Below are 25,580 nucleotides of genomic sequence, written 5' to 3'. Positions count from 1 at the left end.
GGTGCTCTATGTGATACATATTTTCGGGAAAATATTTGAAGAAAAAAATGATGCAGCAAACATAATGCCTTTTGAACAATGCCTTATTGAACAAGGAACTTCTCATCAGCAGGATATGTTTCCCAACCCCATGGCATGCATTTGTTCGTTTTGAGGAAATTGGAATTGAGGCCATCCGATGCCAGTTCAATAAGATAAGCTAAAGAGGCTTCCTCTATTCTTAGTGGATCCTCGACGAAGGATGTCAGGGGATGCATTCACCTACAGCGTGTTACCATTCCACTTTCGTCCTGTCAACTCTGGACTAATTGACCCGTACCCGGACCGTGACAAGGATCGCGCCAACAATGGGAGCATCGTCGTGCCCGTTTCGCCACGCACTGGCGTAAGTGGCGCCTCCGCGCTGCGTGATGAAAGTATCGCCGGTGACGGCGGACGGCGGGGCGCCGCCGCTGCCCTGGTGACCCGGCATGACCTAGCCGGCCCGGCGGCGGCACAAACAACTATTAGGGGCGCGGCGGTCGGCGGCGCGCTCGACCGCTCGTGAGGGAAGAGAGCCCTGGGCTTGGCTGCGGTCTCACACCGGGTCCGGGACACAGGCGCGGTACACTGCAGGCCGGCCGCGGACACAGGCGCGGTACACTGCAGCCGGCCGCGGACACAGGCGAGGCACACCCGCAGCGGGCCGAGGACACAGGAGGGGCACGCTGCAGCCGGCCGGGAGACACAGGCGGGGCACGCTGCAGCCGGCTGGGGGCGCAGGCGAGGCACACCGCAGCGGGCCGGGGACACAGGCGAGGCACACCGCAGCGGGCCGGGGACACAGGCGAGGCACACCGCAGCGGGCCGGGGACACAGGAGGGGCACACTGCAGCCGGCCGGGGACACAGGCGAGGCACACCTCAGCGGGCCGGGGACACAGGCGAGGCACACCGCAGCGGGCCGGGGACACAGGCGAGGCACAGTGCAGCCGGCTGAGGACGCAGGGGGAGGGGGACGGGGTCACTGCAGCCGTCTGTAGACCATGCAGACAGACGAGAGACGGGCGAGGACACTGCGGATATGTGGGGCTTAACCATGTGCCGAGGCTGGCGTCGATCGGGAAACCCGAACATGAAAAATGAATGGCGTATGTGACTGATTCGCATGCACGTGTGAAGTGGTGCCATGGCGTCCTCCAACGTTTGCTGCGGTAGCTCCATCGGCATACGTATGCAGTCTTGGAAAGATACTGACACGTACGTATGCAAACGACGTGCTCAAAATTCCGTCCGTTGTAGACTGGGCACTGCAGGCCAGGCGGCAAATGGATCATGAGCAATTGATGCTAATAAACGACGACGACAGACAGCAAAAATGTCTCCTTGTTATCTTTGCATGAAATGTCTTGAGTCAGCTTGGACCCACCTAAGCGGTCCTTCGAAATATCCTGGCTAGCATCAGTAGAAGTTATCCCGTTTTTGAGGAGTTAAGTCCCCCCCCCCTCATCTTTCTTTTCATTAGCGCAAAGCGTATATGCGTTGTTGAACTTCTGCAAAGTTTTTTTGAAAGGAGGTAGCTTGGCCTTATCCCTGCTTTTGTGAAGCCAACAACTGACATTAAGCGCAATGCAGTCCACATTGTCTCAAAAAGCCCTACCCCTTCTCGGAAGTAACACCATTTAGTTTAATACTGACAACCCTTGATATACATCACTTGGCATGCTCAAGCCTTCCTAATAAGTATCCGTTCGTGATGCACGGTGTTGACTGCCGGCGGTGCGAGGTGAGCTCACATGAGCAGCCGCTGACCCGAACCGACCCGAGCACCGGCGTTCCGGCGTTGGCGGACGGCCGACCAGGTGTTGGCGTTCCGTAATTGTCTGCCGCGGCCGGCGGCGGCGCTCGGCTGCTCCGGTGCAGCCGTCGGGTGCAGCGCCGGCCGCGGAGGCTCGCGGGCTCGCCCGCAGGCCGGTGCACGCGATCGGTGACGGGGATGCGGCAGGTGTTCGTCATCCAGACAATGCGACCTGTTCGCCAGTTTTCCGCTATCGACCGGGAGGCACACACAGGACGGCGACCACGACCGGACCCTGGTGCTGGCAGAACAGGGGTGGCGCCAGCGACCGGTGGCGTTCGCTGCCTGTCGCTCTGTCCCTCATATGATAGGAAAAATCCACACGGTTACCCCGCCCGGTTTAAGTGGAATGTGAAGCATCTGTTGTGGAGTATCGGTAACAGAAAACATTATTCATTATATAACTACCAGTTGTGGCCGAGTTATTCCGGTGTAGGTGTGTGTAAAGCGGTTGTAAAACGTGGTCAAATTCCACTGCCACCTTCAGCTGTCTGCCAAAAGGGTTGGATGCAGCCTTCGACGGGTTTGCTGTGCCAATTATTCCGCCTGGTTATGGTAGAGAAAGCAGCATTTGGTGTTATAGCTTATGTAGTTAGGAGGTCCGTGGTTTTGCTTGGCGTCTGCTGGTCTTTCCCTGACCTCCTCCTACCCACGAGATGGCAGCAACGGGGGAGGGGGATCACTCTGCCGCAGCTTTAATGCTGTGTTAACCAGCGCCCGCGACGGTGGGCTCACGGTCATGGTTTGTCTCTAAATAAACCCTTCAGTCCCCTGACATCCCCCGAGGGCTCCGTCTCGCGTCCCCTCACCGGAAACGTCTTCTCACTCATCCAGCCTCCGCGATCTGGATAGCCCTCTGCCTATGCACAAGGGCCGCCTGGGCAGTCTGGGAGCAAGCGTGCGGTCAAGACTGTTCTGCGAGGGTGACGAAAAACAGAAATATCTGCCGCGTACAGAGTGTGCGTGTAACTGCCTTTGTCACTACGCGCATCTGGCAAGAAAAACTTCGGCGAGGCACCAAAAATGTCATTTCAAAAACTTCCAGATGTTCCCTATGCTGATACGGTCTCCTTCCTTCATCGTCGATCTTCGTTGGTGTTGCAGGTTCTTTAATAATCGGAGCACCATCTGCAACAGCACTGGATCCTTACTTGTCAGTGTTCAGCCGCCGCCCCATTGAGGGATCAGATCCCACTATCGCCAGCTCCCACGGGGTCAGCCGACCCGTTCGCAGCGCGCCAGCATCCTATCCACCACCAATCGACCGATCAGCTGGTGCCGATTTACCGTTGCTAACCCCGTCTGAACGGAGCGGCTGCGGGCTCATTATAAGTGGTCTGCAGCTGTTGGTCAGTCCAGCGTTTGTTCGAGTGCTGAGAGTTACCGTAAGACGAAGATTGACCTGATGCGCTGCGGACTTGGTAGTCCAAATGACCTGATGTGCAGCGGACTTGGAAGGCCAAATGACCCGCTGGGCAGCGGACCAGGTAGCCTGAATGCTGCCAGGGATAAGCGTGACCAGCTACTATTCGCTGCCAGTGAGATTTCGAAGACCGAAGCTCGATGATCACGTGAAGTAACTATGCTTGAACAGCGCCTTAGCTACGTATCGGATAACCTTTCAGGAAAAGGTTAACGAATAAAGTTTTCTTCAAGCCAACTGATATCCCTCAGGCTGATTTCAGTTCTAGTTAAGCAAGCCACCGATTAGCGTCCCACTCCCGACCATCCATTGAGAAGAAAATAAAATATGGTATTCGTCACATCACCCTACATCAACGACGAGCCATGCCGTAAGATAAAAACACCCTCCAAAAATGGCGTCATAGAATGCAGAGTTGCCTGGAACAGTCCAGGGTCACTAAGACAGCACCTGGTGCTCGCCTGACCTGCCCAGACCAGCCCACCAAAAGAGACAGGTGCTCCGTGTGCCTCTGGATTTGACAGCACTTGTTCTACCAACAATGCAGTGCATCAAGTCGCATACACTCCGTTTTTGGCTACCCGCATAGAATGTTGTGTTTTTTCGGCACGTGAAAGGTGTTTTACCATCGCCGCGTAAAATTCAGCTAGGACATCAACAGCCCGGTCTGGTTTCATTTTCGGACCCATCACGGATGTGATGGTCTTTGTGACGTGCCATGTGGGGGTAAAGATTGAGCTAGGGTCTTGGGCTTGTAGAGAAAAACTCGACACGATTTTCATGCGTGGTCTGCAACCTTCCATAAACAAAAACTTCAGCAGCTGACTCTTATAAGGGTAGCCACGAACACGATTGATATGGACCTCAGTATGCTCATTTTTGTGTCCCTAATTACCACCGTATGCTGATTGGCCATGATTTATGTCGTCTTTGTATTGTCATCTGTTTGCCCCATTACTGTCATCGAGTGTCCTGTTTTCGCGCTGTGCGGCATGCTTGCGGGTAAGACCGCCTAGCCTGTTAGAACGCCTCTGTATGAAACACTTTTTGCATAACGTGTTCCCATAAACGTCCAACGTTTCGGATTCTCATTAGCCAGCGCCGGGGTAGCCGGTTGAGTACCACAAGCTCTGTTGCGGGTCAATTTGACTCCGCCAATATCCAAAAGCTAAGAAAGCTGGAGACATCAAATTCAAATGATCATCAAAGCCATCATCAAATTCATCAAAATCAAAAGTGCTCACAGACTGCGTCCCTGAACCGCCTCGAACGTAAATATCTGTTCAAAAGAACAGATCGCTGGTGTTCATTTCAGGTCAGTGACCTTGTTTTACCTTAAAAAGGTTATGGTGACCAAAAATCTCCGAAATTGTTTTGATTTTTAAATTCGAGTTAGCGTTTAGGACTTCGCCCGCCTGCCGTGACACCTTCTGTCGCGACTAAAATACCTACCATGGTCCATGCCTATTGCGACCTTGTCTGTCGTGACCCCGACTGTGGTGACGCCGCCTGTGGTGACCCGCCTGTGGTGACCCCGCCTGTGGTGACCCGCCTGTGGTGACCCCATCTGTCGTGACCCCACCCGTTGTGACCCTGACTGTTGTGACCCCGCCTGTGGTGACCGCGTCTGTTGTGACCCCGCCTGTCGTGACCCCGCCCGTCGTAACTCTGCCTGTCGTGACGCTGTCTGTGGTGACCACGTCCGCGAGAGCTTGCCGCTGACCGATTGACCCGTGTGCCCCGCCAGGTGGAGCTCGGCAGCGATGCGGAGCTCTCCTCCACCAGCCGCGAGCTCTTCCTTGAGAAGGTGCGCCTGGCCAACGCCGCCTGCCAGGCAGGCGAGTTCGAGGCGGCCGTGCGTCTCTACACCGAGGCGATCTCCCTCGATCCGGCCAACCACGTGCTCTTCTCGAACCGGTCGGCGGCCCGCGTCAAGCTGGGTCAGCTGCCGGCGGCGCACCAGGACGGCCTGAAGGCGGCCGAGCTCAGTCCGCACTGGTCCAAGGTGGGTCTGGCACGCCGCTGCCGCCGCCGCCGCCGCCGCCGCCGCCGCCGCCGGCGCCGACCGTGACGGCGAGAGCTGAGGGGCGCGAGGGTACCAGCTGCAGCTGCGCGACCTTCGGGAAACGCCTGTCAGGCACCATTAGAGTCTGCTTTATTGGTGTCTTTAGTCCGCGTCAGACGTCATTTCGTCATGCGCCGCCTGTCAAAATCAGTTCAGGATGGTGGAACGGGCCGCCGGTTGGGCTGTTGACTTGAATCGTCTCTGCCACGGAGTGAGGCATGCTATTTATCAGGGATGGCAGTCAAGCGGTGGCTTGTCGCGCGAATTGCACTAATGCAACTACACCAGACCTCCCACCGAGCCCAGCTGAACAGGCAAATGGTTCGCTTGTTGTGACGTCTGCGCAGTTATGTCAGTCAACCGTCTAAAAACGGTCCTGCCAGCGCATTATGAGCTGTAATGTGAAGCCATACATTTAAAGAATTCTAAAAATGGCTCATTGTGTTGAAAGCAAAATAATGCCATGTTGCAGGTGCTTTATGGAAGATCGCAGAATCAAAGCACAGAATTTCCATTCACGGCCGATCAATGGCGTGCAACCATTTTCTGCCCCGGTACATGTGCAGAAGAGTTTGATACTGAACATAACATGTGTTGTATAAGTACGCCCGCGCCAAAAAATTGGAAGTATTCACGAATGTTTCAGTGTTGTCACCTGATGCATGGCTCCATGTGCTCAGGAAATGTTTGCAGGGATATTGCTACATCAAATGGAGGACCATAAATTGTTTCGTTCGATGGAATTTAATGGAATGTTGAAACTATTGCGTCGGTGATGCACGATTTAGATTAAGACGAGATTGCACCAAACGCCTTTGCCTCCGTCCACGACAACAATCTTCCGAACAACGCAAGCACTCAACACGATGCAGTTACATACCAGTGTCGAACGCACCTGCCTGAGACGGCTGGGGCCCTCCTGTGCCGAGATACCGCTCCGCGGCCGCGCCCAAACGCCGGCTCCCACAGCCGGAATGAACGGCCATCTGCAAGGTCTGGGGCGCGGCAAACAAGATGGGAGCCAATGGAGATCGCGTGTCAGCTGTGGCAACAGGGCCCATCCCAGGCGGCGATTCCGTCCCGGAAATACCCATGGCAGAGGCACGAGGTCGGTCGCTGGGGCGTCGACATTTACATGGGGGCAGCGTAATGCACATCTCATTTACAGCATAAGCAGCGCTGCTCAGCCGGTGGTGAACAGCTGCTGAGGGGCCGGATGTTCTCGCGCTATCCGTGTAACATACGGGGCCGGCGAAGACCGCGCTGTACGCCTCTGGATTGCGATAGAGTGCACACAATCGCCAGTTAGTGCCGGGGGATGGCCTACTCGCGTGCTGGATTGCGCCGTGCACCTGGGTGGCGGGGTGTTAGCTTGTCGTTTCGAGAGGCCGAATTCTTTGGTCATGGTCAAGTTGCTGAACACATCTGACTTGTTTGTGGATGTGCTTCAGGCCGGGAAGATTCGCTCACTCGTCGTGCGGTGAAGTGTTTGTAAAACTGCTCACATGGTGGGCTGTTGGCACTCAGTACCCCTTGCGCACAATGTCATGTGCAAGGCAAGCATTTCTCCCGAGGTGTGGACGAATGCATAATTCAACAGTCATGTGGTCAAGGCTGTCGGCGGGCATTTCCTTTAAGCAAATGTGTCACAGCTGTCACGGCAGCGAGTTCAGATGAAATCACGACGCTGCCGTCAGGGACGACGCAACGCGGCTCTCCCCTCTCCTGCCTCCACCCTCCCCACCCCACCTCTAGCACCACTCACGGAGTGTGGCCCGTATTTCCCCTACTTTCCTGCAAGTGAGAGCACCAGCCTGCCCCGCGCTCTGCTTCTAATCACCCGCGGCTGCCTAATCAGCCGGTCTCTCCGACCAACAGCGCGCGGTCAAACGTGGCGCGCTCCACACCGCGTCCGTAGCCGCAGTGTTTTCTCGGCGAGAATGCAATCAGGCGCGACACGAGCCGGCCGGGCGGGCGCGGCGCCGGCGGCCGGCCGGCCTGCTCCCGGAGACCGGCGCTGTCGGCTCGGCAGCTCGCCGCGCCGGCGGCCGCGACCGCCGCTCTCTCGCTCTCGCTCTCTCCCGGCCGGCTCTTGCACAGTACGGCACGGCCAGCTGGCAGCCGACGGTGGCCGGCGCCGGCGGCCCCGGGCACTGGCGAAGGGCGGCGCCCGACCGAGCAGCGCCCGCCAGCGCGAGTGCAGGGAGCAGCTTCAGTCCGCCCAGCACGCGGGCCGAGGCTGGCGGAGCGCTGCCGGCACGGCTGCCAACGCTGAGCTGTCGTGCAGAGCGTCCCTGTGGCCGACTCGAGCTGCAGCTGGGAGCTGATTGAAGTGCTCGCTGCTTATCGGCGCTGCGTTATTGATGGCTGCCGCTTCGGTGGATGCTTTCTGCACGGCTATCATGCAGTCGTCGCCTGTCCGCCCGGTCAGTGTCCGAGCCTGACGTCAGCGTGTGCAGGTCCGCAGTTCCCAGAGGGGCAAGGTCATGTTCGGATGACCTTGCACTGCAGTTGCATAACCGTCCGATGAGCACCTCTTGCGCTTCTGTCTGTCCGACACTTGTTCGATGTCCACGGGCTGGTGGATGTGGCGCGTCTTATCGCTGTCAACTAGGTGTGCAGTTCTGATAGACACATGAATTAAATGCAGTGCACTCTGAGTTGTTCCAGTGTATCAGCCTTGCGTGGCCCAAAATCGAAGATGGTAGATTGCAGGTTGATGCAGTGTGTAGTCATCTGTTATGTTGTGCTCAGCGGCTGGTTTTCTCCTCATAGCACCTCAAGCTTTATAGGTTATAGCGTGACGTTATTCTGGCGTGACGTTCAAACTAGGCTAATTCTTCATAATTGTTTCACAATGCGCAAACCCTATTTGCACTGGACCACGGAGAGCCGGTGGCGGCCTCAACGAAACGAACAGTTCCAAATTATAAAGCCGTGCAAGTGACAATTGCACCCGTAAAGAATTCCGTCACATGTAGAAGTTTGGAGTCTAGAAGCATTCTAACTCAGTTTAATAGTTCTTGCACATCAAGATGCATACCTTGTGCACCAGCCAAGAACCGCAGAACCGCAGTCAGGGGACGCCCATCTCCACCTCCGCAGTTCTCAGGGGACGCCCATCTCCACCCCCGCAGTTCTCAGGGGACGCCCATCTCCACCCCCGCAGTTCTCAGGGGACGCCCATCTCCACCCCCGCAGTTCTCAGGGACGCCCATCTCCACCCCCGCAGTTCTCAGGGGACGCCCATCTCCACCCCCGCAGTTCTCAGGGGACGCCCATCTCCACCCCCGCAGTTCTCAGGGGACGCCCATCTCCACCCCCGCAGTTCTCAGGGGACGCTCATCTCCACCCCAGAGGTAAACGCAGCAATCAGAGATACAGTCTAATGCAGTGTGACATGTATTTCGGGTCCCACTGTTCGGGTCCCACTGAAACACCTCCGCGTCAGCGAGGGCGTGACTGCGTGGTGATTAGCGACTTTTTCAAAGACGCTACGCTATTTCAGGCCGTAATTGATTTCCCAATGGCCTGTGCACTCGTCTCCGCACGCTGCTGTCGTCAGTGAAGATCAGGTCAGTTGGCCCGGCGCGCCGGCGCTCGTTTGTGGGGAGTTGCGGTCCGGCGCCTCTGTCGCAATCGGCCGGCCTCCAATTAAGCCATGTCAGGCCGCTGTCCATGGCTAATCAGGCCTCCCTGGGCGGCTGTCCGAAGAGGTCGATTGCGTCCGGTCAGCCCACGTGCTCTCTCCGCGCTGCCTGGCCAGGTCGGCCTGACGCCTGCGGCAGTGTGCCGAGGGTCAGCTTAGTGCCCTGCCGCGATCTGACCGTGGAAGCCCGGCGCCCTCCGACGGTCGAGATAGTCGAGGCGGGATTGGCTTGCTGGGTCCAGGATTGGGGGATGGGGGCATTAAGATCGTGTCACAATACAGTGACTGGACATAAGTCTCCTCTTGACGGGTTTGGTTGTTTGGCAATTAACCCGGTATTCGGAGCTGCCTTCCGAGGTTCAATGCTGGACCTGCCCTGAACCCTGATCCTCTGGGGCAGTGCGGCCGTGTGGGTGCAGTCTGCCTGGCACGTTTACGGCGCCTCAAGTCCCGATCCCACCACATTCATGCCACTGGGTGCGGCGCCCCCCCCCCCCCCCATCAGGGAGGCTGACGACAGCTTGCTTGGAGGAGGGGCTGCGTAACTCGACGTCTGCCCGGCCTGGCTGGGCAGCTGGCCGAGAGGACCGTGACGCGGCGCCGATCTGGCTCGGCTGGGCAGCTGGCCAGGAGGACCGTGACGCGGCGCCGGTCCGGCTCGGCTGAGCAGCTGGCCAGGAGGACCGTGACGCGGCGCCGGCCCGGCTCGGCTCAGCAGCTGGCCAGGAGGACCGTGACGCAGCGCCGGGCCGGCTCGGCTAGGCAGCTGGCCGAGAGGACCGTGACGCGGCGCCGGGCCGGCTCGGCTGGGCAACTGGCCGGGAGGACGCTTCCCCCCCCCCCCCCCCGCCTTCGTCGGCGGCCTCCTCGCTTCCGGAGCCAGCATTGGCATGCGCCGTTGATTATACCCGGCGCAGTTCGCGGTAGCCGGCGCGTAACGCGCCCTCTGGGAACGCGAGGGAATGCGCTGCAGGCCCAGGAGGGCGGCGCCGGCCGCGTGCATGCAGAGGTCGGTTATGGCCGGAGCTCAGTGGCACTGCTGCCAGGTGTTTCTACGTGTGTTAGTGTTTACCGGCTTCTGAGACGGGGAATTGCTGCAGTCATAGTTTCGCTGCTGACTAGCTTCAAGAAGGTCCGTGACATCTCATGCAGTCCTCATTGAGTGTTGCCACGCCTTAAGTGAAAGTTTAACCATATTCGCGTTCGCTTGGTGCCCTCTGCAAGGAGTGCCCGTCTGCGGGTCGTTTCCATGACGTCTGGACTCGATGGTCTTTTAAAATGCATTCCATCCACCCACGGGTTGCGTGTCTTGCCTCAGCTTCAAGGCGCGCAAGGCAGCTTTCTCCCGTAACAGACTCTTTCTTCTCGCCTTACTCTCATGACGGATCATTTCACGTTGCGTCATTGAACAGATAAAGGTAACGTGCACCAAGAAGTGTTGCACCAACTATTCATTTCTAGGGCATGTGCCAATGAATGTATCCATGAAGACATCATTGACCTATGTTCTTGGTACGTGTGGGGCATACCTGCTAGGCTGGTTATGTTAATGCTCGAAAGTGTGCTATTTGTTAGAGGATGTCCAAATTCCGGAACATTGGACAATGGATAAACAGACGCCACAGGCTTCACGTTAAAGCTTTCAATCGCCTAGTGGCTTTTCAATGGTTGTTGATCTATGGCTAAAAATAGCATGCTATTATCATTACCATACAACCAACACCTAACTTAATAACTGGACTGATGTGCGACATGGAATCATGACTTCGTTCCTGACTTGAAACAGAAGAAACAGTGCTTATATTTTGCAGGTACATGAAAGTGACTTTCTACCAACGCGTGCCTTCGTATCTGACAGACTTTTTCTGACCGGCAGCTATTTGTCCATGGTGTCTTGAAGTGTTCTTGTTTTGGCGGACTTTAAAGTGCAGCAGTGAATCATTCACAGTTCCGAACTATGCGTCGTGCAATTTTCCCACGTCATCCGGTCCATTGCTTCCGTTGTAATTATGCTTGTCGAAATGACGGCGAAACATAACGAACAGGCCAATTTTGACATTATTTTCATTACCCGTCCGTGGGTTGCACGAACGTGCAGTGACCCACAAAGTCAGTACAGCCTTGTGAACGCTTCCAACACAGTTCTAAACTTGTGATAACGGCCAACATATGCTGGCACTCTTTTCATCACATGACGGGTTATTAGTGGCCCACAAGACCTCAACATCAATTGCAATGGTATTCAGCGTAGTTTGTAACTTTGTATAATAATCTTTCAAATCATATGGGCTGATAGGCGGTTACACATACGGCCATAGTATAGCGCCTCAAACATCCGTACCAAAATAAACGCCCTTGACAGACGGCTGCTTCAACGTTTCACTTGTCGCCAGGAATACAACGGAGACTTTGAACGACAGCATGATAAACGATCCGGAAGGTGTCTGGCGCCTGCATCAAGCCTAGCTTGTCTGGAACACTTACGCGCGCCTAGGACGCATGAGCGAGCAGCGGAATTCGGCTGTTGTGCCCAGCCGTCCCTGGAAGATTCCCGACAGCTCACCGGGGGCTCGGAAATAGCCGCCGCCGACCGAACGTCGGGAGGACATTCGTTGGCCGGTGGGACATCGGATCTGACAAATTGCGATCAGGAATGCGAGGCACGCCGAGAGCTGGAGGCGGCCGCCCGCCGCCCGCGCCGCGCCGCGCATCCACTTATATGGACACGACCCGAATCCTCGCTGACAAGGACGGCCTATCTGGACTCAGCCGCCACCGTTCACCCCCCCCCCCTTCTCCACCCCACCCCCTCCCGCTGCCGGCTGTGATCGCTGACCGGGTCAGTGTCGCTCACGTAATAAGGTCGTCTCTCTCAATGATGGGCCGTCTCCGCCGCGGCTCTATATTACGATGCAGTCGACGCGATTCCGTTGCGACAACAGTGTTGCGCAGCCTCCGAGAAGGCCGGCTCCAGGACGTGAGTGATATGTGAGGGCACATATCACGCTGTGACAACCGTTAAGTCGGTGTGAATGCTGTGCCGCGCGTGTGGGTCTCGGCAGACGTGAGCCTGGCACGATCGCTGCGCCGTGTGAGGACGTCCTCACAGTCGGCGAGCCGTCACCGGCGGCAGATCCGGCCGCCCGCGACAACCCCGAGCCCGGCATGTGATCGCGGCTTCGACGTCAGAGCCGCGAGCCCGACCGCCGTAAAACCCGCCGGCCGGCGTCGGGCTGCTTATGCAGGAATGCCCGCGCGCTCGCTGTCGCCACCTGGCGGGCGGCCATCGATACACGTTTGTCTCACCCCGGTAATCGGCCGGGCACGACGGGCGCATACCGGGCGGTCGGCGTCGTGACGCCGCCGGGGCGCCGGCCGGCGGCCGCGCCGGCCACGACGTGGCCCGCGCGGGGTGGTCCGGCCGGCGACGGGTGCTGCGATGCCGCCTCACCTGTCGGCAATTAGCAAGGCCGCGCCGCCGCGCCCGCCGCGCCGCGGGGCCCGCACGCCCCGCTGCGACCCGAGGCAGACTCCAGGCGGCGCCGAGCCAGTTTTTGCGCCGCCGACAATTGTCTTTTTGCGGCGGTGCGCGCCCCCGTGCCCCTTTTGACAATGACGTCTCCTCGCGTAATCTGACGCCATCGCGGTAAAAACCGTGTCCGGCCATAACGTAATGATCATATGAGGCACACTGGCGTCAGCAAGGAGAGTGGTGGTGGAATCAGGTGCGGAGCAGGTGAAAAGCAGCAGTCTTTTTCAGGCTTGCGTTAAAAAATATGTACCCGGAAAACATCTGCCGAGCCGTTTCGTAGTAGTCTTAAGTCAATTAGACAGTTCGAGGCTGTTAATCAGCAATAGAAGCAAGTGAAAGAAATCGATGATATTAGAGTATATATATATATATATATATATATATATATATATATATATATATATATATATATATCACATTTATATATTCATTTTCACTCTCGTTCGTTCTCTCTCGTCAGTCTTCTGATATCAATCCTCAGGGAAATGTTCGGTGTCTGTTATCACCTGAGCTGGTTGGGCCCGGTCGGTCGAGACGCAATTAGCCTAACCAGCCCTCGCTGCGCTGATCACCAATGAGGTCAGGGGTGAACGGCAGGTGGCGGCCACTGGCCTCCGCTGCAGGGTGTTCTCGAGCTGGCCACTGGTGCGGGTCGGCCCTGCTCTGCTCGGCCTGCTCGGCGCTACAAACCCGTTCACACCTCCTGCACGCGCGCTCGGCCGCGCACGAGGCCACCGAGCCGAGCCTAGCCGAGCCGAGCCGAGCCGAGCCGAGCCGAGCCGAGCCGAGCCGAGCCGAGCCGCGCCGAGCCGAGCCGAGCCGAGCCGAGCCGAGCCGAGCCGAGCCGAGCCGAGCCGAGCCGAGCCGAGCCGAGCCGAGCCGAGCCGAGCCGAGCCGAGCCGAGCCGAGCCGAGCCGAGCCGAGCCGAGCCGGCCGAGCCGGCCGAGCCCGGCCCGGACCAGCCCAGCCCAGCCCAGCCCAGCCCAGCCCAGCCCAGCCCAGCCCAGCCCAGCCCAGCCCAGCCCAGCCCAGCCCAGCCCAGCCCAGCCCAGCCCAGCCGAACCGGAAACGACGAGCTGCTCAGACCGGTACCAACCCACCCGCTGGGACCGTGGGAGTTGTCGTCACACCACTCTCTTCCTCTTTCCGGAGAGGCACGATCCTCCAGCCATGTGTGGAAGGGTGCCACCCACTGGGGACGGAGTCACACCCCGCCGGCGTGTAGTCACAACCTCAAGACGCGCTAGTGCCACCCCGAGCTGGTCAGGCGCGCTCCTCCGACACTCTTCGTCTCCTCCGGCGCTCTCTCCGTCTCCTCCTGCGTTCCCGCCGCGGTGTTTCACAGTCCTGCTGGTCTGTGGCGGCGCTCTGCCCGGCTCTGTGCCGGTCTGTGGCGGCGTCCCACTTGGCTCTGTGCCGCTATGTGGAGGCAACGCGCTCGACTCTGCAGCTCGGTGGCGGCGCCCCGGTCGGCTCTGTGCCGTTCTGTGGCGGCGCCCCGGTGGGCTCTGTGCCGCTCTGTGGCGGCGCCCCGTTCGGCTCTGCCGCTCTGTGGTGGCGCCCCGCTCGGCGCCGTCTGCGCCGCGGTAAAACCGCCCCGGAATGCCGACCCTGTTGAAGCGAGGCGCCGCGTGAAATCGCGCCCGAGGAGCCGCGAGCGCGGCGCGGCGGTCGGCGGCCCGCATCGTTCTCGCATCGAAGCCCAGTCGTTACCCGCGCACAGATCAACCCCCATCCTGTCTTTCACGGGCGGCAATTTTATCTCAATGACACAGCGGCAATTACCGAGGGATTCATAATGGCTGGGCCGGTTTTGATGGATTGCGTGACCGTGGGGCCTGGCTGGCTTCGCGCTGTGGTGAGCCGACGGACGGCGAGCCGGGCCGACAAAGCGGAGCGGAGGCGCTCGCCGGCCGGCCGAACCGCGCCGCCGCTGCGCCTCCTGTCAATACTCGCCCGCTCTCCTGCACCCATTCATTATATTCTATTATCCCGGAGACCTTGGGTGGGTGAGTGTTCCATGCATAATGTGAGCGGAGCGGGCCGGCTGCAGGGGCCGGCGCCGCGCCGCCGGCGGCGCTGCAGTGGTGGCGCTTCTGTGGACCGCCCGTGCACGCTGCGCCTGCCGCCGCCGCTGCCGGCACCTCCACCTGAATGAAGCGGCGGCCAGGGCCGGGCTGGCGGGCTGGACGGCCGCGCCGCGCCGCGCGTCGCATCAGACGCCGTGACTTGCACGGGTCGTGATTGGCTGCATACCTGCGCACCATCGCCACTTGAAAGCAGCACCTTTTTAGCGATCATCCGGCACGCCGGTATGCTGGGGGCGCGGCGACGCCTGCAAGCCGCCAACACACAGCTCTCGCCTCTCTCTCTCTCTCTCTCTCTCTCTCTCTCTCTCTCTCTCTCTCTCTCTCTCTCTCTCTCTCTCTCTCTCTCTCTCTCTCTCTCTCTCTCTCTCTCTCTCTCTCTCTCTCTCTCTCTCTCTCTCTCTCTCTCTCTCTCTCTCTCTCTCTCTCTCTCTCTCTCTCTCTCTCTCTCTCTCTCTCTCTCTCTCTCTCTCTCTCTCTCTCACTCTCTCTCTCTCTCTCTCTCTTCGTCTCCTCCTCGCTCCTCCTGACCTGCCCTCTCCCTCCTCTCCCCCTTTCTTCCCCGCTCTGCTCTGCGGCGTGAGCAGGCCTCCGAGGCGGTACGCCGGCCTGGCGAGGGCGGCCTCCCTCCCGTCGCACCCCTCCCTAATGACGGCCATCAGCCTGGCTTTGTCCCGCCGTGCGCCGCAGGTTGCGCGTGACAGCACGCGGCGGCCGGCAGTCGCGCCCCGCGCGGGCCCCCGTTTCACCGGCCGTCAGTCTCACACATGGCAGTTCTGTGGCGTTTTGCGCAAGTGAACTTCCCGACCCATTGTGGACAAATTACGGCGTTGTAGTGAGTTCTTGGACGTGGAGTAAACCCCGTCCCTTCAGCACAGTATTGTGCTTCTCGGCGCCCTGAGCGTTGGCCTTGCACCACAAATAGCTGATAATTTAACTTATAGTCATGGAGAACGCTTGCTGTCTAAAAAAATACAACTATCGGAAAGTTTAGCTAATCCGGTCAATACAACTTCCATTATTGCCATTTTTCCATCTCTTTTATGTTAAACATCGCAAAACTATGCAGGAGAACATTTTTTGTCAGCATAAGCGCCTTAGATTAGAAGATTCGATTAGATTCGATTAGAAGATTGTCAAATCCTGACCGAGCTGGATGATGACTTTCTGAACACCTTCTGTACACGAATGCACGCTATATTATCAGAGGCTGGACAACTTGATCACTCGGTAAGCACCCGCTGAAACGTTTTTTGGCCGTGTTTTAATGCGCTTGCACGTCTTTTCTTGTCAGCTTGACGCTTCTATATTGAATACGATCCCGCTAGGCCGGAAGTAGACGCTTACCGCATCGGAGGAAACCAAGGCGGATGATGTAGATCCCACCATATTACACTTGCGATTCGTCGGTGGCTACTGAAACTTATGGCGGTCTCTACGGCTGTTTTTACGCCTTCCCTCTTCGGAAAATAGCGTTCGCAGTTCGGTGTATTTATCTGTCCCATTCAACCATGATGGGCCGAGGAATTTATGTTGCTGGTGTACGTTCAGACACATCACAGCCACGTAAAAAAATCTCGGAGTTGCAAGTGCCTGCAAGCCAGCATTCGTGTTTGTACCCCATGGTTCAAGCGCACCAAAATGATATAGAAAAACCTACACCGTACCACTTTTTGTCAAGCGCAACGAGCTGAATGATCCATTAAAGCCGTCCATTAAAACCTCAGGTGATATCAAATTAACAAGATTACTACCTATCAAGCTGGACACCGAACGTTTCCTCCCAGGCGGTCGGAGGAGTGTCATAAAATCGATGAATGCATCGGCATGCAGCGTGAGGGCCGGCCGCCACTCCTGAGCGCTGAAACATCCGGCTGCCCTGACCCCGTGTGACTGCGGCGCCAGTGAGCCGCACGGCAGGCCTGCCGCCGTCCCAGCCCGGCGCGGCACCCGGCTGCCGGGTAGTCCGACATCGGCCGGCGCCCCAGCAGAGTCCGTCCGCCCCCACCCCGTCCCCCCGCCGCTGACAGCCTGAGGCGCGGCCCGGCCTGCTGTCGTCCGGTCACCCTCGGTCAGCCAACTCGCCGAGGTCAGCCCGCACCCTGGGGTCGTGACCCCGCCATTGCCAACTTCAAACGCGGTCGCCGCGAGCAGCCAGCGCCGCGTATGTCGGTGCTGAGGCGTCGTGGCCGGTGCGGACTAGTCAGCATTCGACTGGGCGCCGCCCAATCGGGCGCCGAGAGTCACCAAATGGCGCCAAAAGGCGAGCACCGACTTCAGAAAAGAGGGGAAGGCGTAGATGGCCAATGGTTTGCTTTCTTCTGTGCTGTGCTATAGATTTACGAGAAATTGCAGTCCGTATACACCAGTCGAGGCTTCCTGCAGCCATAACTGCGTACTCCCAGGCTCCCCTCGTTGATTTACATAACATTCTGAAATGGGCCTACCGCTCCTACTGCCGACGCCCCTGCCCACGCGTACCGCTGCTACTGCCGACGCCCCTGCCCACGCGTACCGCTGCTACTGCCGACGCCGCTGCCCATGCGTACCGCTGCCGCTGCCGACGTCCCTGTCCACGACGTGCCGCTGCTACTGCCGACGTCCCCTGTCCACGCGCGCCGCTGCTACTGCCGACGCCCCTGTCCACGCGTGCCGCTGCCAGGCCGTCACACCCGTGTCGGTCGGGCGTCCCTGTCTCCGCGCCGACGCCAGTGCGCTGACGAGCGAGCGGCGGCGGACGCAGCGGCCGCACTGCCGGCCGGCGAGCTGGGGCGGCGGCCGGTGTGAGCGCGGGGCGTGCTCGGTTCGAGCAAGGCCGCGCTCGGGTCCGGCAGGGCCGTGGTCAGTTCGGGTAAGCCGTGCCTGGTTCGGGCAAGGCCGTGCTCAGGTCAGGCAGGGCCATGTTCGGCTCGGGCAGGGCCGTGCTCGGCTCGGGCAGGGCCGTGCTCGGCTCGGGCAAGCTGTGCTCGGCTCGGGTAGGGCCGTGCTCGGCTCGGGCAGGGCCGTGCTCGGCTCGGGCAAGCTGTGCTCGGCTCGGGTAGGGCCTTGCTTGGTTCGGGCAAGGCCGTGCTCGGCTCGGGCAAGCTGTGCTCGGCTCGGGTAGGGCCTTGCTTGGTTCGGGCAGGGCCGGCTGCCGTCTGCGGCCGCCGATTGCCGCAGCCCAACGGCACAGCCGCAGCTCAGCTGCCACAATGGCTGCTTATATCGGGCTGCGTTCTTTTCAGCCAGGTGTTGCAACCCTATTTGGAGCGGCCGATGAAGCTCCATGTCGCGCGATCTGCGAGGGTCTGTGTAGGGCCTGGACGGGCACTGAATCCCGGCTTCATGCATACGGGATGTGTCGCAGGTGTCGGTGTCATGCGAGCCAGCTGTCGTCGCCGATATATGGCCCGCCTAATCGGCTCAGCGCAGCGCCGACAAATTCTCATGTCGAATCACAATCTCGCTCCGTGTTACAGCACGTCCCACGTGACTAAGCCCGTGCAACTATGCGGTTAACACTGGCCAGACCACGGCTTTCGGCGGGCCACGGCAGAGACGGCTCGGCTGCGTGCCTGCATCAACGCCGTGGGTACCACCCGTAGAGCGCTGGCCGCCGAGAGCGCGCAGAGATCCGTCGCCGACGGCGAGGGTCTCTGTGGTCAGTGCGTACGCAGCGCGGTAGCGCAGCAGGCTGGAGGATGGTTAGGTGTGCTGAGGTCGTTGATGCGCTCCATCGGAGCAGTATTTAGAGGTGGGACGGTCAGGAGGGAGGAATGACTGCGATAATTGGGCTGGCTCGCTCATCCGCAGCGCATCCGGAGAATCCAGCTGGAATGACCTGATTCACGTGGCGTGCAGTCTGAACCAACCACCGAACGGTGCCTGCAGCGCCGGCTTCCGCTTGTATGATCACCTGGATTGATGTATCGGTGTCGGCGTGCATCCGATAAACTTGGAATGAATCGATCAAACCCACCGGACGGCTCCGGCGCCTGCAGCGGTTCCTCTGCTGATCGACAGATGGCAGCACAGCCGCTCGCGCTCGCATTCGGGTCCGTTGCTTCGCGTGCACTGCACCGCATTCCATCCAGGCTACGGCGTCGCCTCCACTGCGGTCACATTCCTGACAGCCCGACGTGGGCCTGCGCTCCGTGTCACCTCGGATGGCAGCGACAGGCGACGGCCGTCGGGGGCGGCTGCGTGACTCCAGCACCCAGGCCGGCACACGAGTCGCCGGCCCGGACACGACGCCGCGTCCGGGGCCGGACGGCCGGACAGCCGGGCAGCCAGGCAGCCGGGCAGCCGGAGAGCGTCGCTGGCGGGCCTCGGTGGCCGTCAGGAGGCGGCGGGCCGTGATCGGAGCGGCGGCGCCGGCCGGCCGACGGTCGGGACGGCCGTCACCGCCGTCGCCGCCGCCGCCGCCGCCGCCGCCGCCTCCGCCGCCGTCCGGTGCCCGACCGTGCTCCGGGAGAGGCGCGTCAGACGTGGTGAGCTGTCCGCCGAGCAGTCAGTCAGTGGGGTCCGGTCTTCCAGCCACTCCCAGAACCTCCGCCGCCCGCCGCCGTCCGGCGGCCGATCCCTGACAGGCAACACTTGATTGAAAGCACTCCGGGCTTTGCCAGGAGCTCTGAGCGGTAGGAGGGACTCGTTACTACGTGCAGTGAGAGGGGTTCGTTACTGCGTGAAGTGAGAGGGGCTCGTTACTGTGTGCAGTGAGATGGGCTCGTTACTGCGTGCAGTGGAAGGGGCCGTGCGGTGTTCCTTATTATGAGCTGGGAATCCCGAAGGTGACATCGTACTTCTGTCTATAGCACTCTGGCTTTATCTTGTCTGTGGCAGGTGGGACATGAGCGCGAGCATTGCACAAAGTCGAGGTTGTAGCTCTTTTAAGTGTTCATTCATTTCATGCATCACCACAGAATAAAGGATAAACTTGGGTCCAAATTGGGTCCCCTGAGCCAATGCAGGGCTGGCCAGACTGAGCGGGCCAATGTTCATACGCCCGTGGAGACATGCTACCGCGGCTGAATCTTGCGGCTGGCAGCCCGTGCGGACAACTGCTAGCAATGACAATATAATCTTGGTTGTGGCAGGGAACTCCGGATTTGTGCGCGGCCCTCCTTACGACATCAGTTGGCATTGTCATGACAGAAAGCCTGGCGGCATGACAGATGACCCGTGGCCGGCACGGAAACCTCGCGACGGTGACTGGCGATTCGTGGCTGCGACAGCGACACCGGCATGGCCTAACGATCGCCCGGCTCGGCGTCGGACCTTGAGTCGCGGTGCGCCGCTCGACGCCGATTCCTTCGATTCTGGACGACCCATAATGACAGGGCCGGCTGAGTTCATTACAAATACAGGAGAATAATTGAAAATATATGCAGATGCGGCCTGGCGGCCGAGCGCGCTGGGCTTAGTTGCGTGCCGCTCCGGTCGGGTCGGGCTGAGAGGCCTCGTCGGATGTCGTGCGCACGCACAGGATCGCCGGATGGCTGTCGAGTCGGTCTCCTGTCGGTACCGCCGCGACGCGACCGACTGACCAGCAGACGCCGGGAGCCGGCGCCGGTCGGACGGGCGCCTGACGGCGGACGTCGCGGCGTGCCCGGCCGTGCCGCTCTTTTGGGGTCAATCGGCCCAGCATGGCCCATCGGCGCGCTGGTGGATTACCATGCGGCCGCCGCCGCCGCCGCCGCCGGGCGCCGCCGCCCGCTGACACCGCTGTGTTGGCTGTTAAAGGTAGCGCAGGTCGGCAATGGGTCGGCCGTGAACGTCAGCGCATTTCACGTCGCATGCCGTCCGTCATAGCAGCACAGGCACCGATCGGTGCAGTCGCCACACCTTGTCGAATTTGGCTGGTGAATTCGACGTCGGCTGACAGCATGTCACTGCCGACCGCGGTCCACTCCCCTGCGTGTCGCCTGGTGCTCTTGGCACGAGTGGAGCCCGCCATTGCCCATCAGCGGCCCGGCGGCACGACCGAGAACGACAGCACGGTTTGTGCGATCTAACCGCCCGGCCCTCCGTTCAGCCGTCCTGTTTACGGCCGGAGGTGTCCGGCGGCGCCCCCACTGCGCCCCACGTGGCGTACCCGCGCCGGCCACTGCGTGGCCGCGCGCCGGGCAGAGCGGCGACGCCGGGCAGAGCGGCGGAGCGCCGCCGGCGGACCAGCCGTGCTGGAATGCGCGGCGCGGCACACGGCCGGCCGGCGCGCGCGCTGGCCGCCGGAGACTTGTACGGGCGCTGGAGTGGGCAGCACCGGCTGGCGCGCGCTCCACGCGGCGCGCGACGGGCGGTGACGCGGCGGCGTGCGCGCGGCAGTGGTGCTGTGACGACGAGCCCCGATGGGCTCGCGTGCGGGGCCGGGGCGCGGCTGGCACCGGAGCTGACAGGACCGGGCCACTGCCGCCATGTCTCGTAGTGTAGCGAGCGACTACGGCGTGTTGCCGGTGCGCGGCATTCTGCGCAAGAAGACCGTGGACGTGGAACAGGATAGCATCTGTGCACAGAGTGACTCGGCGCTCCTGGACCGCGGCGGCAAGAAGGCGCAGAGCTCAGAGTCCAAGGCTCAGGTATGCCTCCGCACGTTCAGCAGTTAAAACTGCTCCGTGCTCGCCTGCGATATTCCGCACTCGTGCTGATCTTTACACAGCCTACACTCGCGTATCAGGTCCTCTCCTATCACTCCGTGACCCCGACCCTCGTCACGGTAAAAAAAATTGCATTTTGGGGTGGTGCCCGGCACCAAATAATGCCAGGGTACGACATTATTCCAATGGAGTGGCATGGGCAGAACGCCCACAAAAGGTCCAGGACTATGGTTGCCTCGACGGCCTCAATATTTTTGGGAAGGGTCTTTTTTGACCCCTATAAAGCATCGACAGGCGCAGCCCGGTATGCTCGGCTTAAGCGTTCTCGCTTACCAGGCCGCGTGTACTGGCGGTTCGGACTCGCGCGCTCGGGTAACACATCACCTCCCCGGGGTGTCATGACGTCCTGTGTTGCTACCCGGAGGGCGGCGGGGACTGCCCACGTCAAAAAGGTCGGGCCCCGGCGGTCCCGGCGGTCCTTGCGGTCCCGGTGATCCCCGCGGTCCTGGCGGCTCCAGCAGTGCCGGCGGTCCCGGCGGTCTCGGCGGCCCCGGCGGTCCCCGGCGGTCCCCGGCGGTCCTGGCGGTTCTTGCGATGCTGGCGGTCCGCGGCGGTTCTCGGTGGTCCCCAGCGGTACCGTGGCTTCGACAATCCTGGCGGCCTCGGCGGCGTCGGCGGAATTCCAGTAGCCGCCTGGTGCTGTCCTGAGGTAGGGCGGAGTTGGGACCCCAGTGGCCAGCTTCGGGAGCGGTGCTGTCGGCAACGGCGATTCCCCTCTTGCGGATGGCAATGATGGTGCACTCCTGGCGATGCGCTCACGGGATTGCTTACCTGGCAGACTGTTGGAAATGTGAAATTTACAGGTGAGAGAGCCACATGTGAGATTCAATGACATATGGTGCGTGTTTTAATTTCTCAAAGGTCAGTGGCGCGCATGAGCGCGCCCATGCCCAAGACCGAGCAGGCAGAGTGTTGTTTCTGCGGGCTGGACGCGATCTCTAGCCGACTGGGCACCAGCCACCGGCCCCGGCTAAGCCCGGCTCCAGTTCATTACCCACCCTGCCCGGCGCTCGCCCGACCGTGCCGATAGCACGGCCAACGGTACCGGCGGGCGGGAGGCGGCCGCGCACGCACGCCACCTACGGTACCTGACACCTGCGCCGTCCGCGCCGCGACGTCGGCGCTTGTCCGCGTCAGCCGGGCTGACAGCGCCACCCCGCCCGGCGGCCGGCGAGAGCGGGCCGCCGCCGCCGCCCTCCGTCGCTCATCACGACATTATGCAGGCGGCGCCGATAGCGGCGACGGCGGCGCGGTGTTGCGTGCGCCGTATCGGCGTGTATCGCGCCCTGGGCCGGCCGCGGGCGCCCGCTGATGCCGCCTGCATGACAGATCTTAATTAGGCCGGCCGAGATGGCCGGATGGGCCGCTGCCGGCCCTCGCGCCGATGCTATCGACCCGACCCTGGTGGCCGGGTCGACGAGGGACCACCATCCCCGGACGAGGAACAGCGGCCGCCGCTTCCTGACGAGGGTCCACGCTCCCTGACAAGTACCGCTCGTCCCTGACGAGGGTCACTGGCCCGGGGCGAGGACCACCGTCCGAAGACAGAAACAACCGGTGGCGGTCTGGGGCTGCCGTCCTGGATGAAAAACACCGTCACCAGAACAGGGCGCCATATTAAATGGGCGCGGCTTTCCTCTGGAGATGAACAACAGACGCATGGTGGCGTCGGGTCCTGGCTGTCGTGGTCTGCCTTAGTCTCTCAGGTCTGTGAGTCTGACAGTCGCCTGAATGCCAGTCCCAGAGCCGGTGGCTGGAGAGAGCTCCCATGACTAAGCACTGTCCGAGTGAGACTGGGACACGGCCGGACAGCTGCCCATCCCACTGTCTGATCTCTCAAGTGCCATCTTGACGCGGAATGCGCTTGTGAGGTTTGCATCCATGAGGGGCGAAGCGTAATTCTGTCCACGGCGGTTCAAAGTGGTCAGTAATTCTCACCACAATGCTTTCAAGAAAACATACCAGCTTTGTGGTCGTGTACTAATGATATCTCACAAATCCCCAGACTTTTTTCGTTGGTCATGCCTTGTACTCTTCCTTTCAGTCGCACAACCGTACTGCACATTTTCCCATGATTCGTTTCAGCTCCCCTACACCCTTGGATGTTTCGTGTGGCGCATAGGGCGTTGTTCTAGGACCCCAGGAGCGCTATCACAGAGGGCGTGGCTAGTGCTGACCGATCTGAACGCCCTGTCACGGCGTTATCAGCGGGGGCACTCTGTCCTATCGGCGCTGCCGCGGTCGCCAGCTGCCGCCCGTTCCGGCCAGACCGCGTCATCAGCCGCTGGCGCTGCCCGGGCGACTGCTGCCGCCCGTCCCGGCCAGACCGCGTCATCAGCCGCTGGCGCTGCCCGGGCGACTGCTCGCCGCTCGCGTCCATCGTCCATGGATCCGATTTCCGACAATCAGCAAGTGCTCCGCCCGGACAGTCATTTCCTTTTATGGCGTTATCTGCCATTGTCCGGGCGGCGTAAAAACCGCCGGAAAAAGTGGCGCCGGTCGGCATCGCAGTTGTATAATGGGCCGAAATGATGGCCGGTGCAGCGTCGGCCGCCCCTGTAATGGCCCCGCGCGGTCAGGCCGCGGCGCCGCCGTAGCGCGGCAAAAACGCCACCCGATCGGCGATGGTCCATTGTTGGAAGGCCGCGACCGGCGGTGGTCCGCCAGCCGCCGCGGTCGTGTCCGCCCGGCACGTCCCGGGACCGCGCGGTCGTGCTCGCGGGCGCCCGCCGCCGGCCGGCCGCGCGCACGTCTGAGCCGCGTAAAAACGCTCGGCGCGGTGGCGAACGCGCCGCGGTAGCGTACATCCGAGCAGCCCGGCGCCGAGCGCGAATGATGGGGCGTGAAATCGGGCTGGGCGCTGTATAGGGCGGCCGTAAAGGCCTGCCGAGGCGTGAGCGCCGCCACAAAAGAGCGCCCCGGCGCGGCCGGCGAGCGAAAGTCAGCGGGAGCGGCGGCTTGGCCCCGCGCGGCATTCCGGCCGGTCGGCGCGGCGGCGGCTCCCACCAATAAATAGCGGGCTCGGTGGTGACCGACACCGGCCGACGGAGCCGCAGCGTCGTCGTCGCTGCAGCACGCCGCGCGGAAATTACAAGGCACCGCCCCGCGGACTAATTACGGGCGCATTCTTCAGGAGCGGGGCGGCTAATTGCACGCGCCGAGATGTAATTGTCAGTTGACCCCTGTCAGGCAGGGGTCGCCGGCGATATTTACTGTGTGGCCGAGTGGCATGGCGCACCCGGCAGCGGCCGTGAAAGAAACGTCGCTGACTCTTTTTGCTCGCAAACAGCTCCAGTGCTACTTAGTCAAACGAGTAGCTTTTTTGTGGCCAGGGTTCGTTTCGGCGACTCAATTGGCCGGTGGCACGATGCAGGGATGCCGGCCGGCCATTGTTTGCCTGGACAACGACGACCAAGTCTGCTCCAGTGCTCGAGCATGGCCTGACATCAGATAGTATTCCCGATCATTATGCCATGCCGCTGCTGGCCTGCTCAGCAGTTTGGACAGGCTGAACTCACAACATCCCTCAATACGAAAGCGACGTGGATGGCATCGACGACTTCATCGAAATGCTATCGTGGTGTTGGGAAAGCTTATGAAGTTGTTTTTTGGGTTTATGCACAGCTTTTAAGTTTAAAATAAGTGCATTTCCATCTGGTATAAGCATCCAGTCGTATCCAGTCGTAACAATGAGACATTGTGTTTGCGCTCTCCGCCCTCACTTTACTTGTGGCGGATAGGTAAATTGAGTGGAAGGCAAACTATTCGGCTTGAAAGTCGGTCGTTAACGTCAGCCATACGAAGAAACCCAAACCTTTAAGTAACACACTGAAAGGTGCAGGCGTGCGATCTCGGTCTGCACTAGCTACCGATTCATGAATATACAGTGCCATCAGCCCACCGCCGGGAAACGGCGACAGCAGGCGCTCACAAGACCCTAACGCCGGAGACTGCGACGCTAGCCAGCACGCATCACCGGAGTCCGGGGTGGGTGGCCAGGCCGGCGCGCTCCACGCGCGGCTGCAGCGGCGGCGGCGGCGGGCCCGCCTTCCGCCGGTGGATGCGCCTGCCGGCCGGAATGTGCCGCCCAGCTTCGGCGCCGCAATCAGCATACAATGCCGGCCGTGCGGCACCATCTGCATGCGCGGCCTGTCGCGGAGACGGGGACAAATCGTCACCGGTCGGCTGTCGGCCGTCCGCCCGACGCCAGCCATTGTGCGGCCGAGCGGCGGCGCCGCCGCCGCCGTCACCGCCGCCTCTGCGCCGCCTCCGACCAGCGGGACGAGTGGCGCGTCACCCTTCACGTGCGGGCGGCTGGCGTCAGCGTGGAGCCCGAAGCCCGCCAGGCGGACGTGC

At 60.6% G+C, this 25,580-nt stretch overlaps 1 protein-coding gene across 1 annotated transcript in view; it reads left to right on the top strand.

Annotated features, from left to right (window-relative positions):
* Positions 1-25,580, top strand: part of LOC119111964 (tetratricopeptide repeat protein 28-like) — a 68,250-nt gene that overhangs the window by 9,604 nt on the left and 33,066 nt on the right. The window contains 1 exon segment of the mRNA XM_037235863.1: positions 5,007-5,264. Coding sequence (XP_037091758.1) covers positions 5,007-5,264 — 258 coding nt within the window.

Source organism: Pollicipes pollicipes, unplaced genomic scaffold (genome assembly GCF_011947565.3).
Source record: "Pollicipes pollicipes isolate AB1234 unplaced genomic scaffold, Ppol_2.1 Scaffold_7261;HRSCAF=8764_pilon_pilon_pilon, whole genome shotgun sequence".
NCBI classification, from domain to species: Eukaryota; Metazoa; Arthropoda; class Thecostraca; order Pollicipedomorpha; family Pollicipedidae; genus Pollicipes; species Pollicipes pollicipes.
Note: the sequence above shows the minus strand (reverse complement) of the source record. Positions and strands in the feature narration are given on the sequence as shown.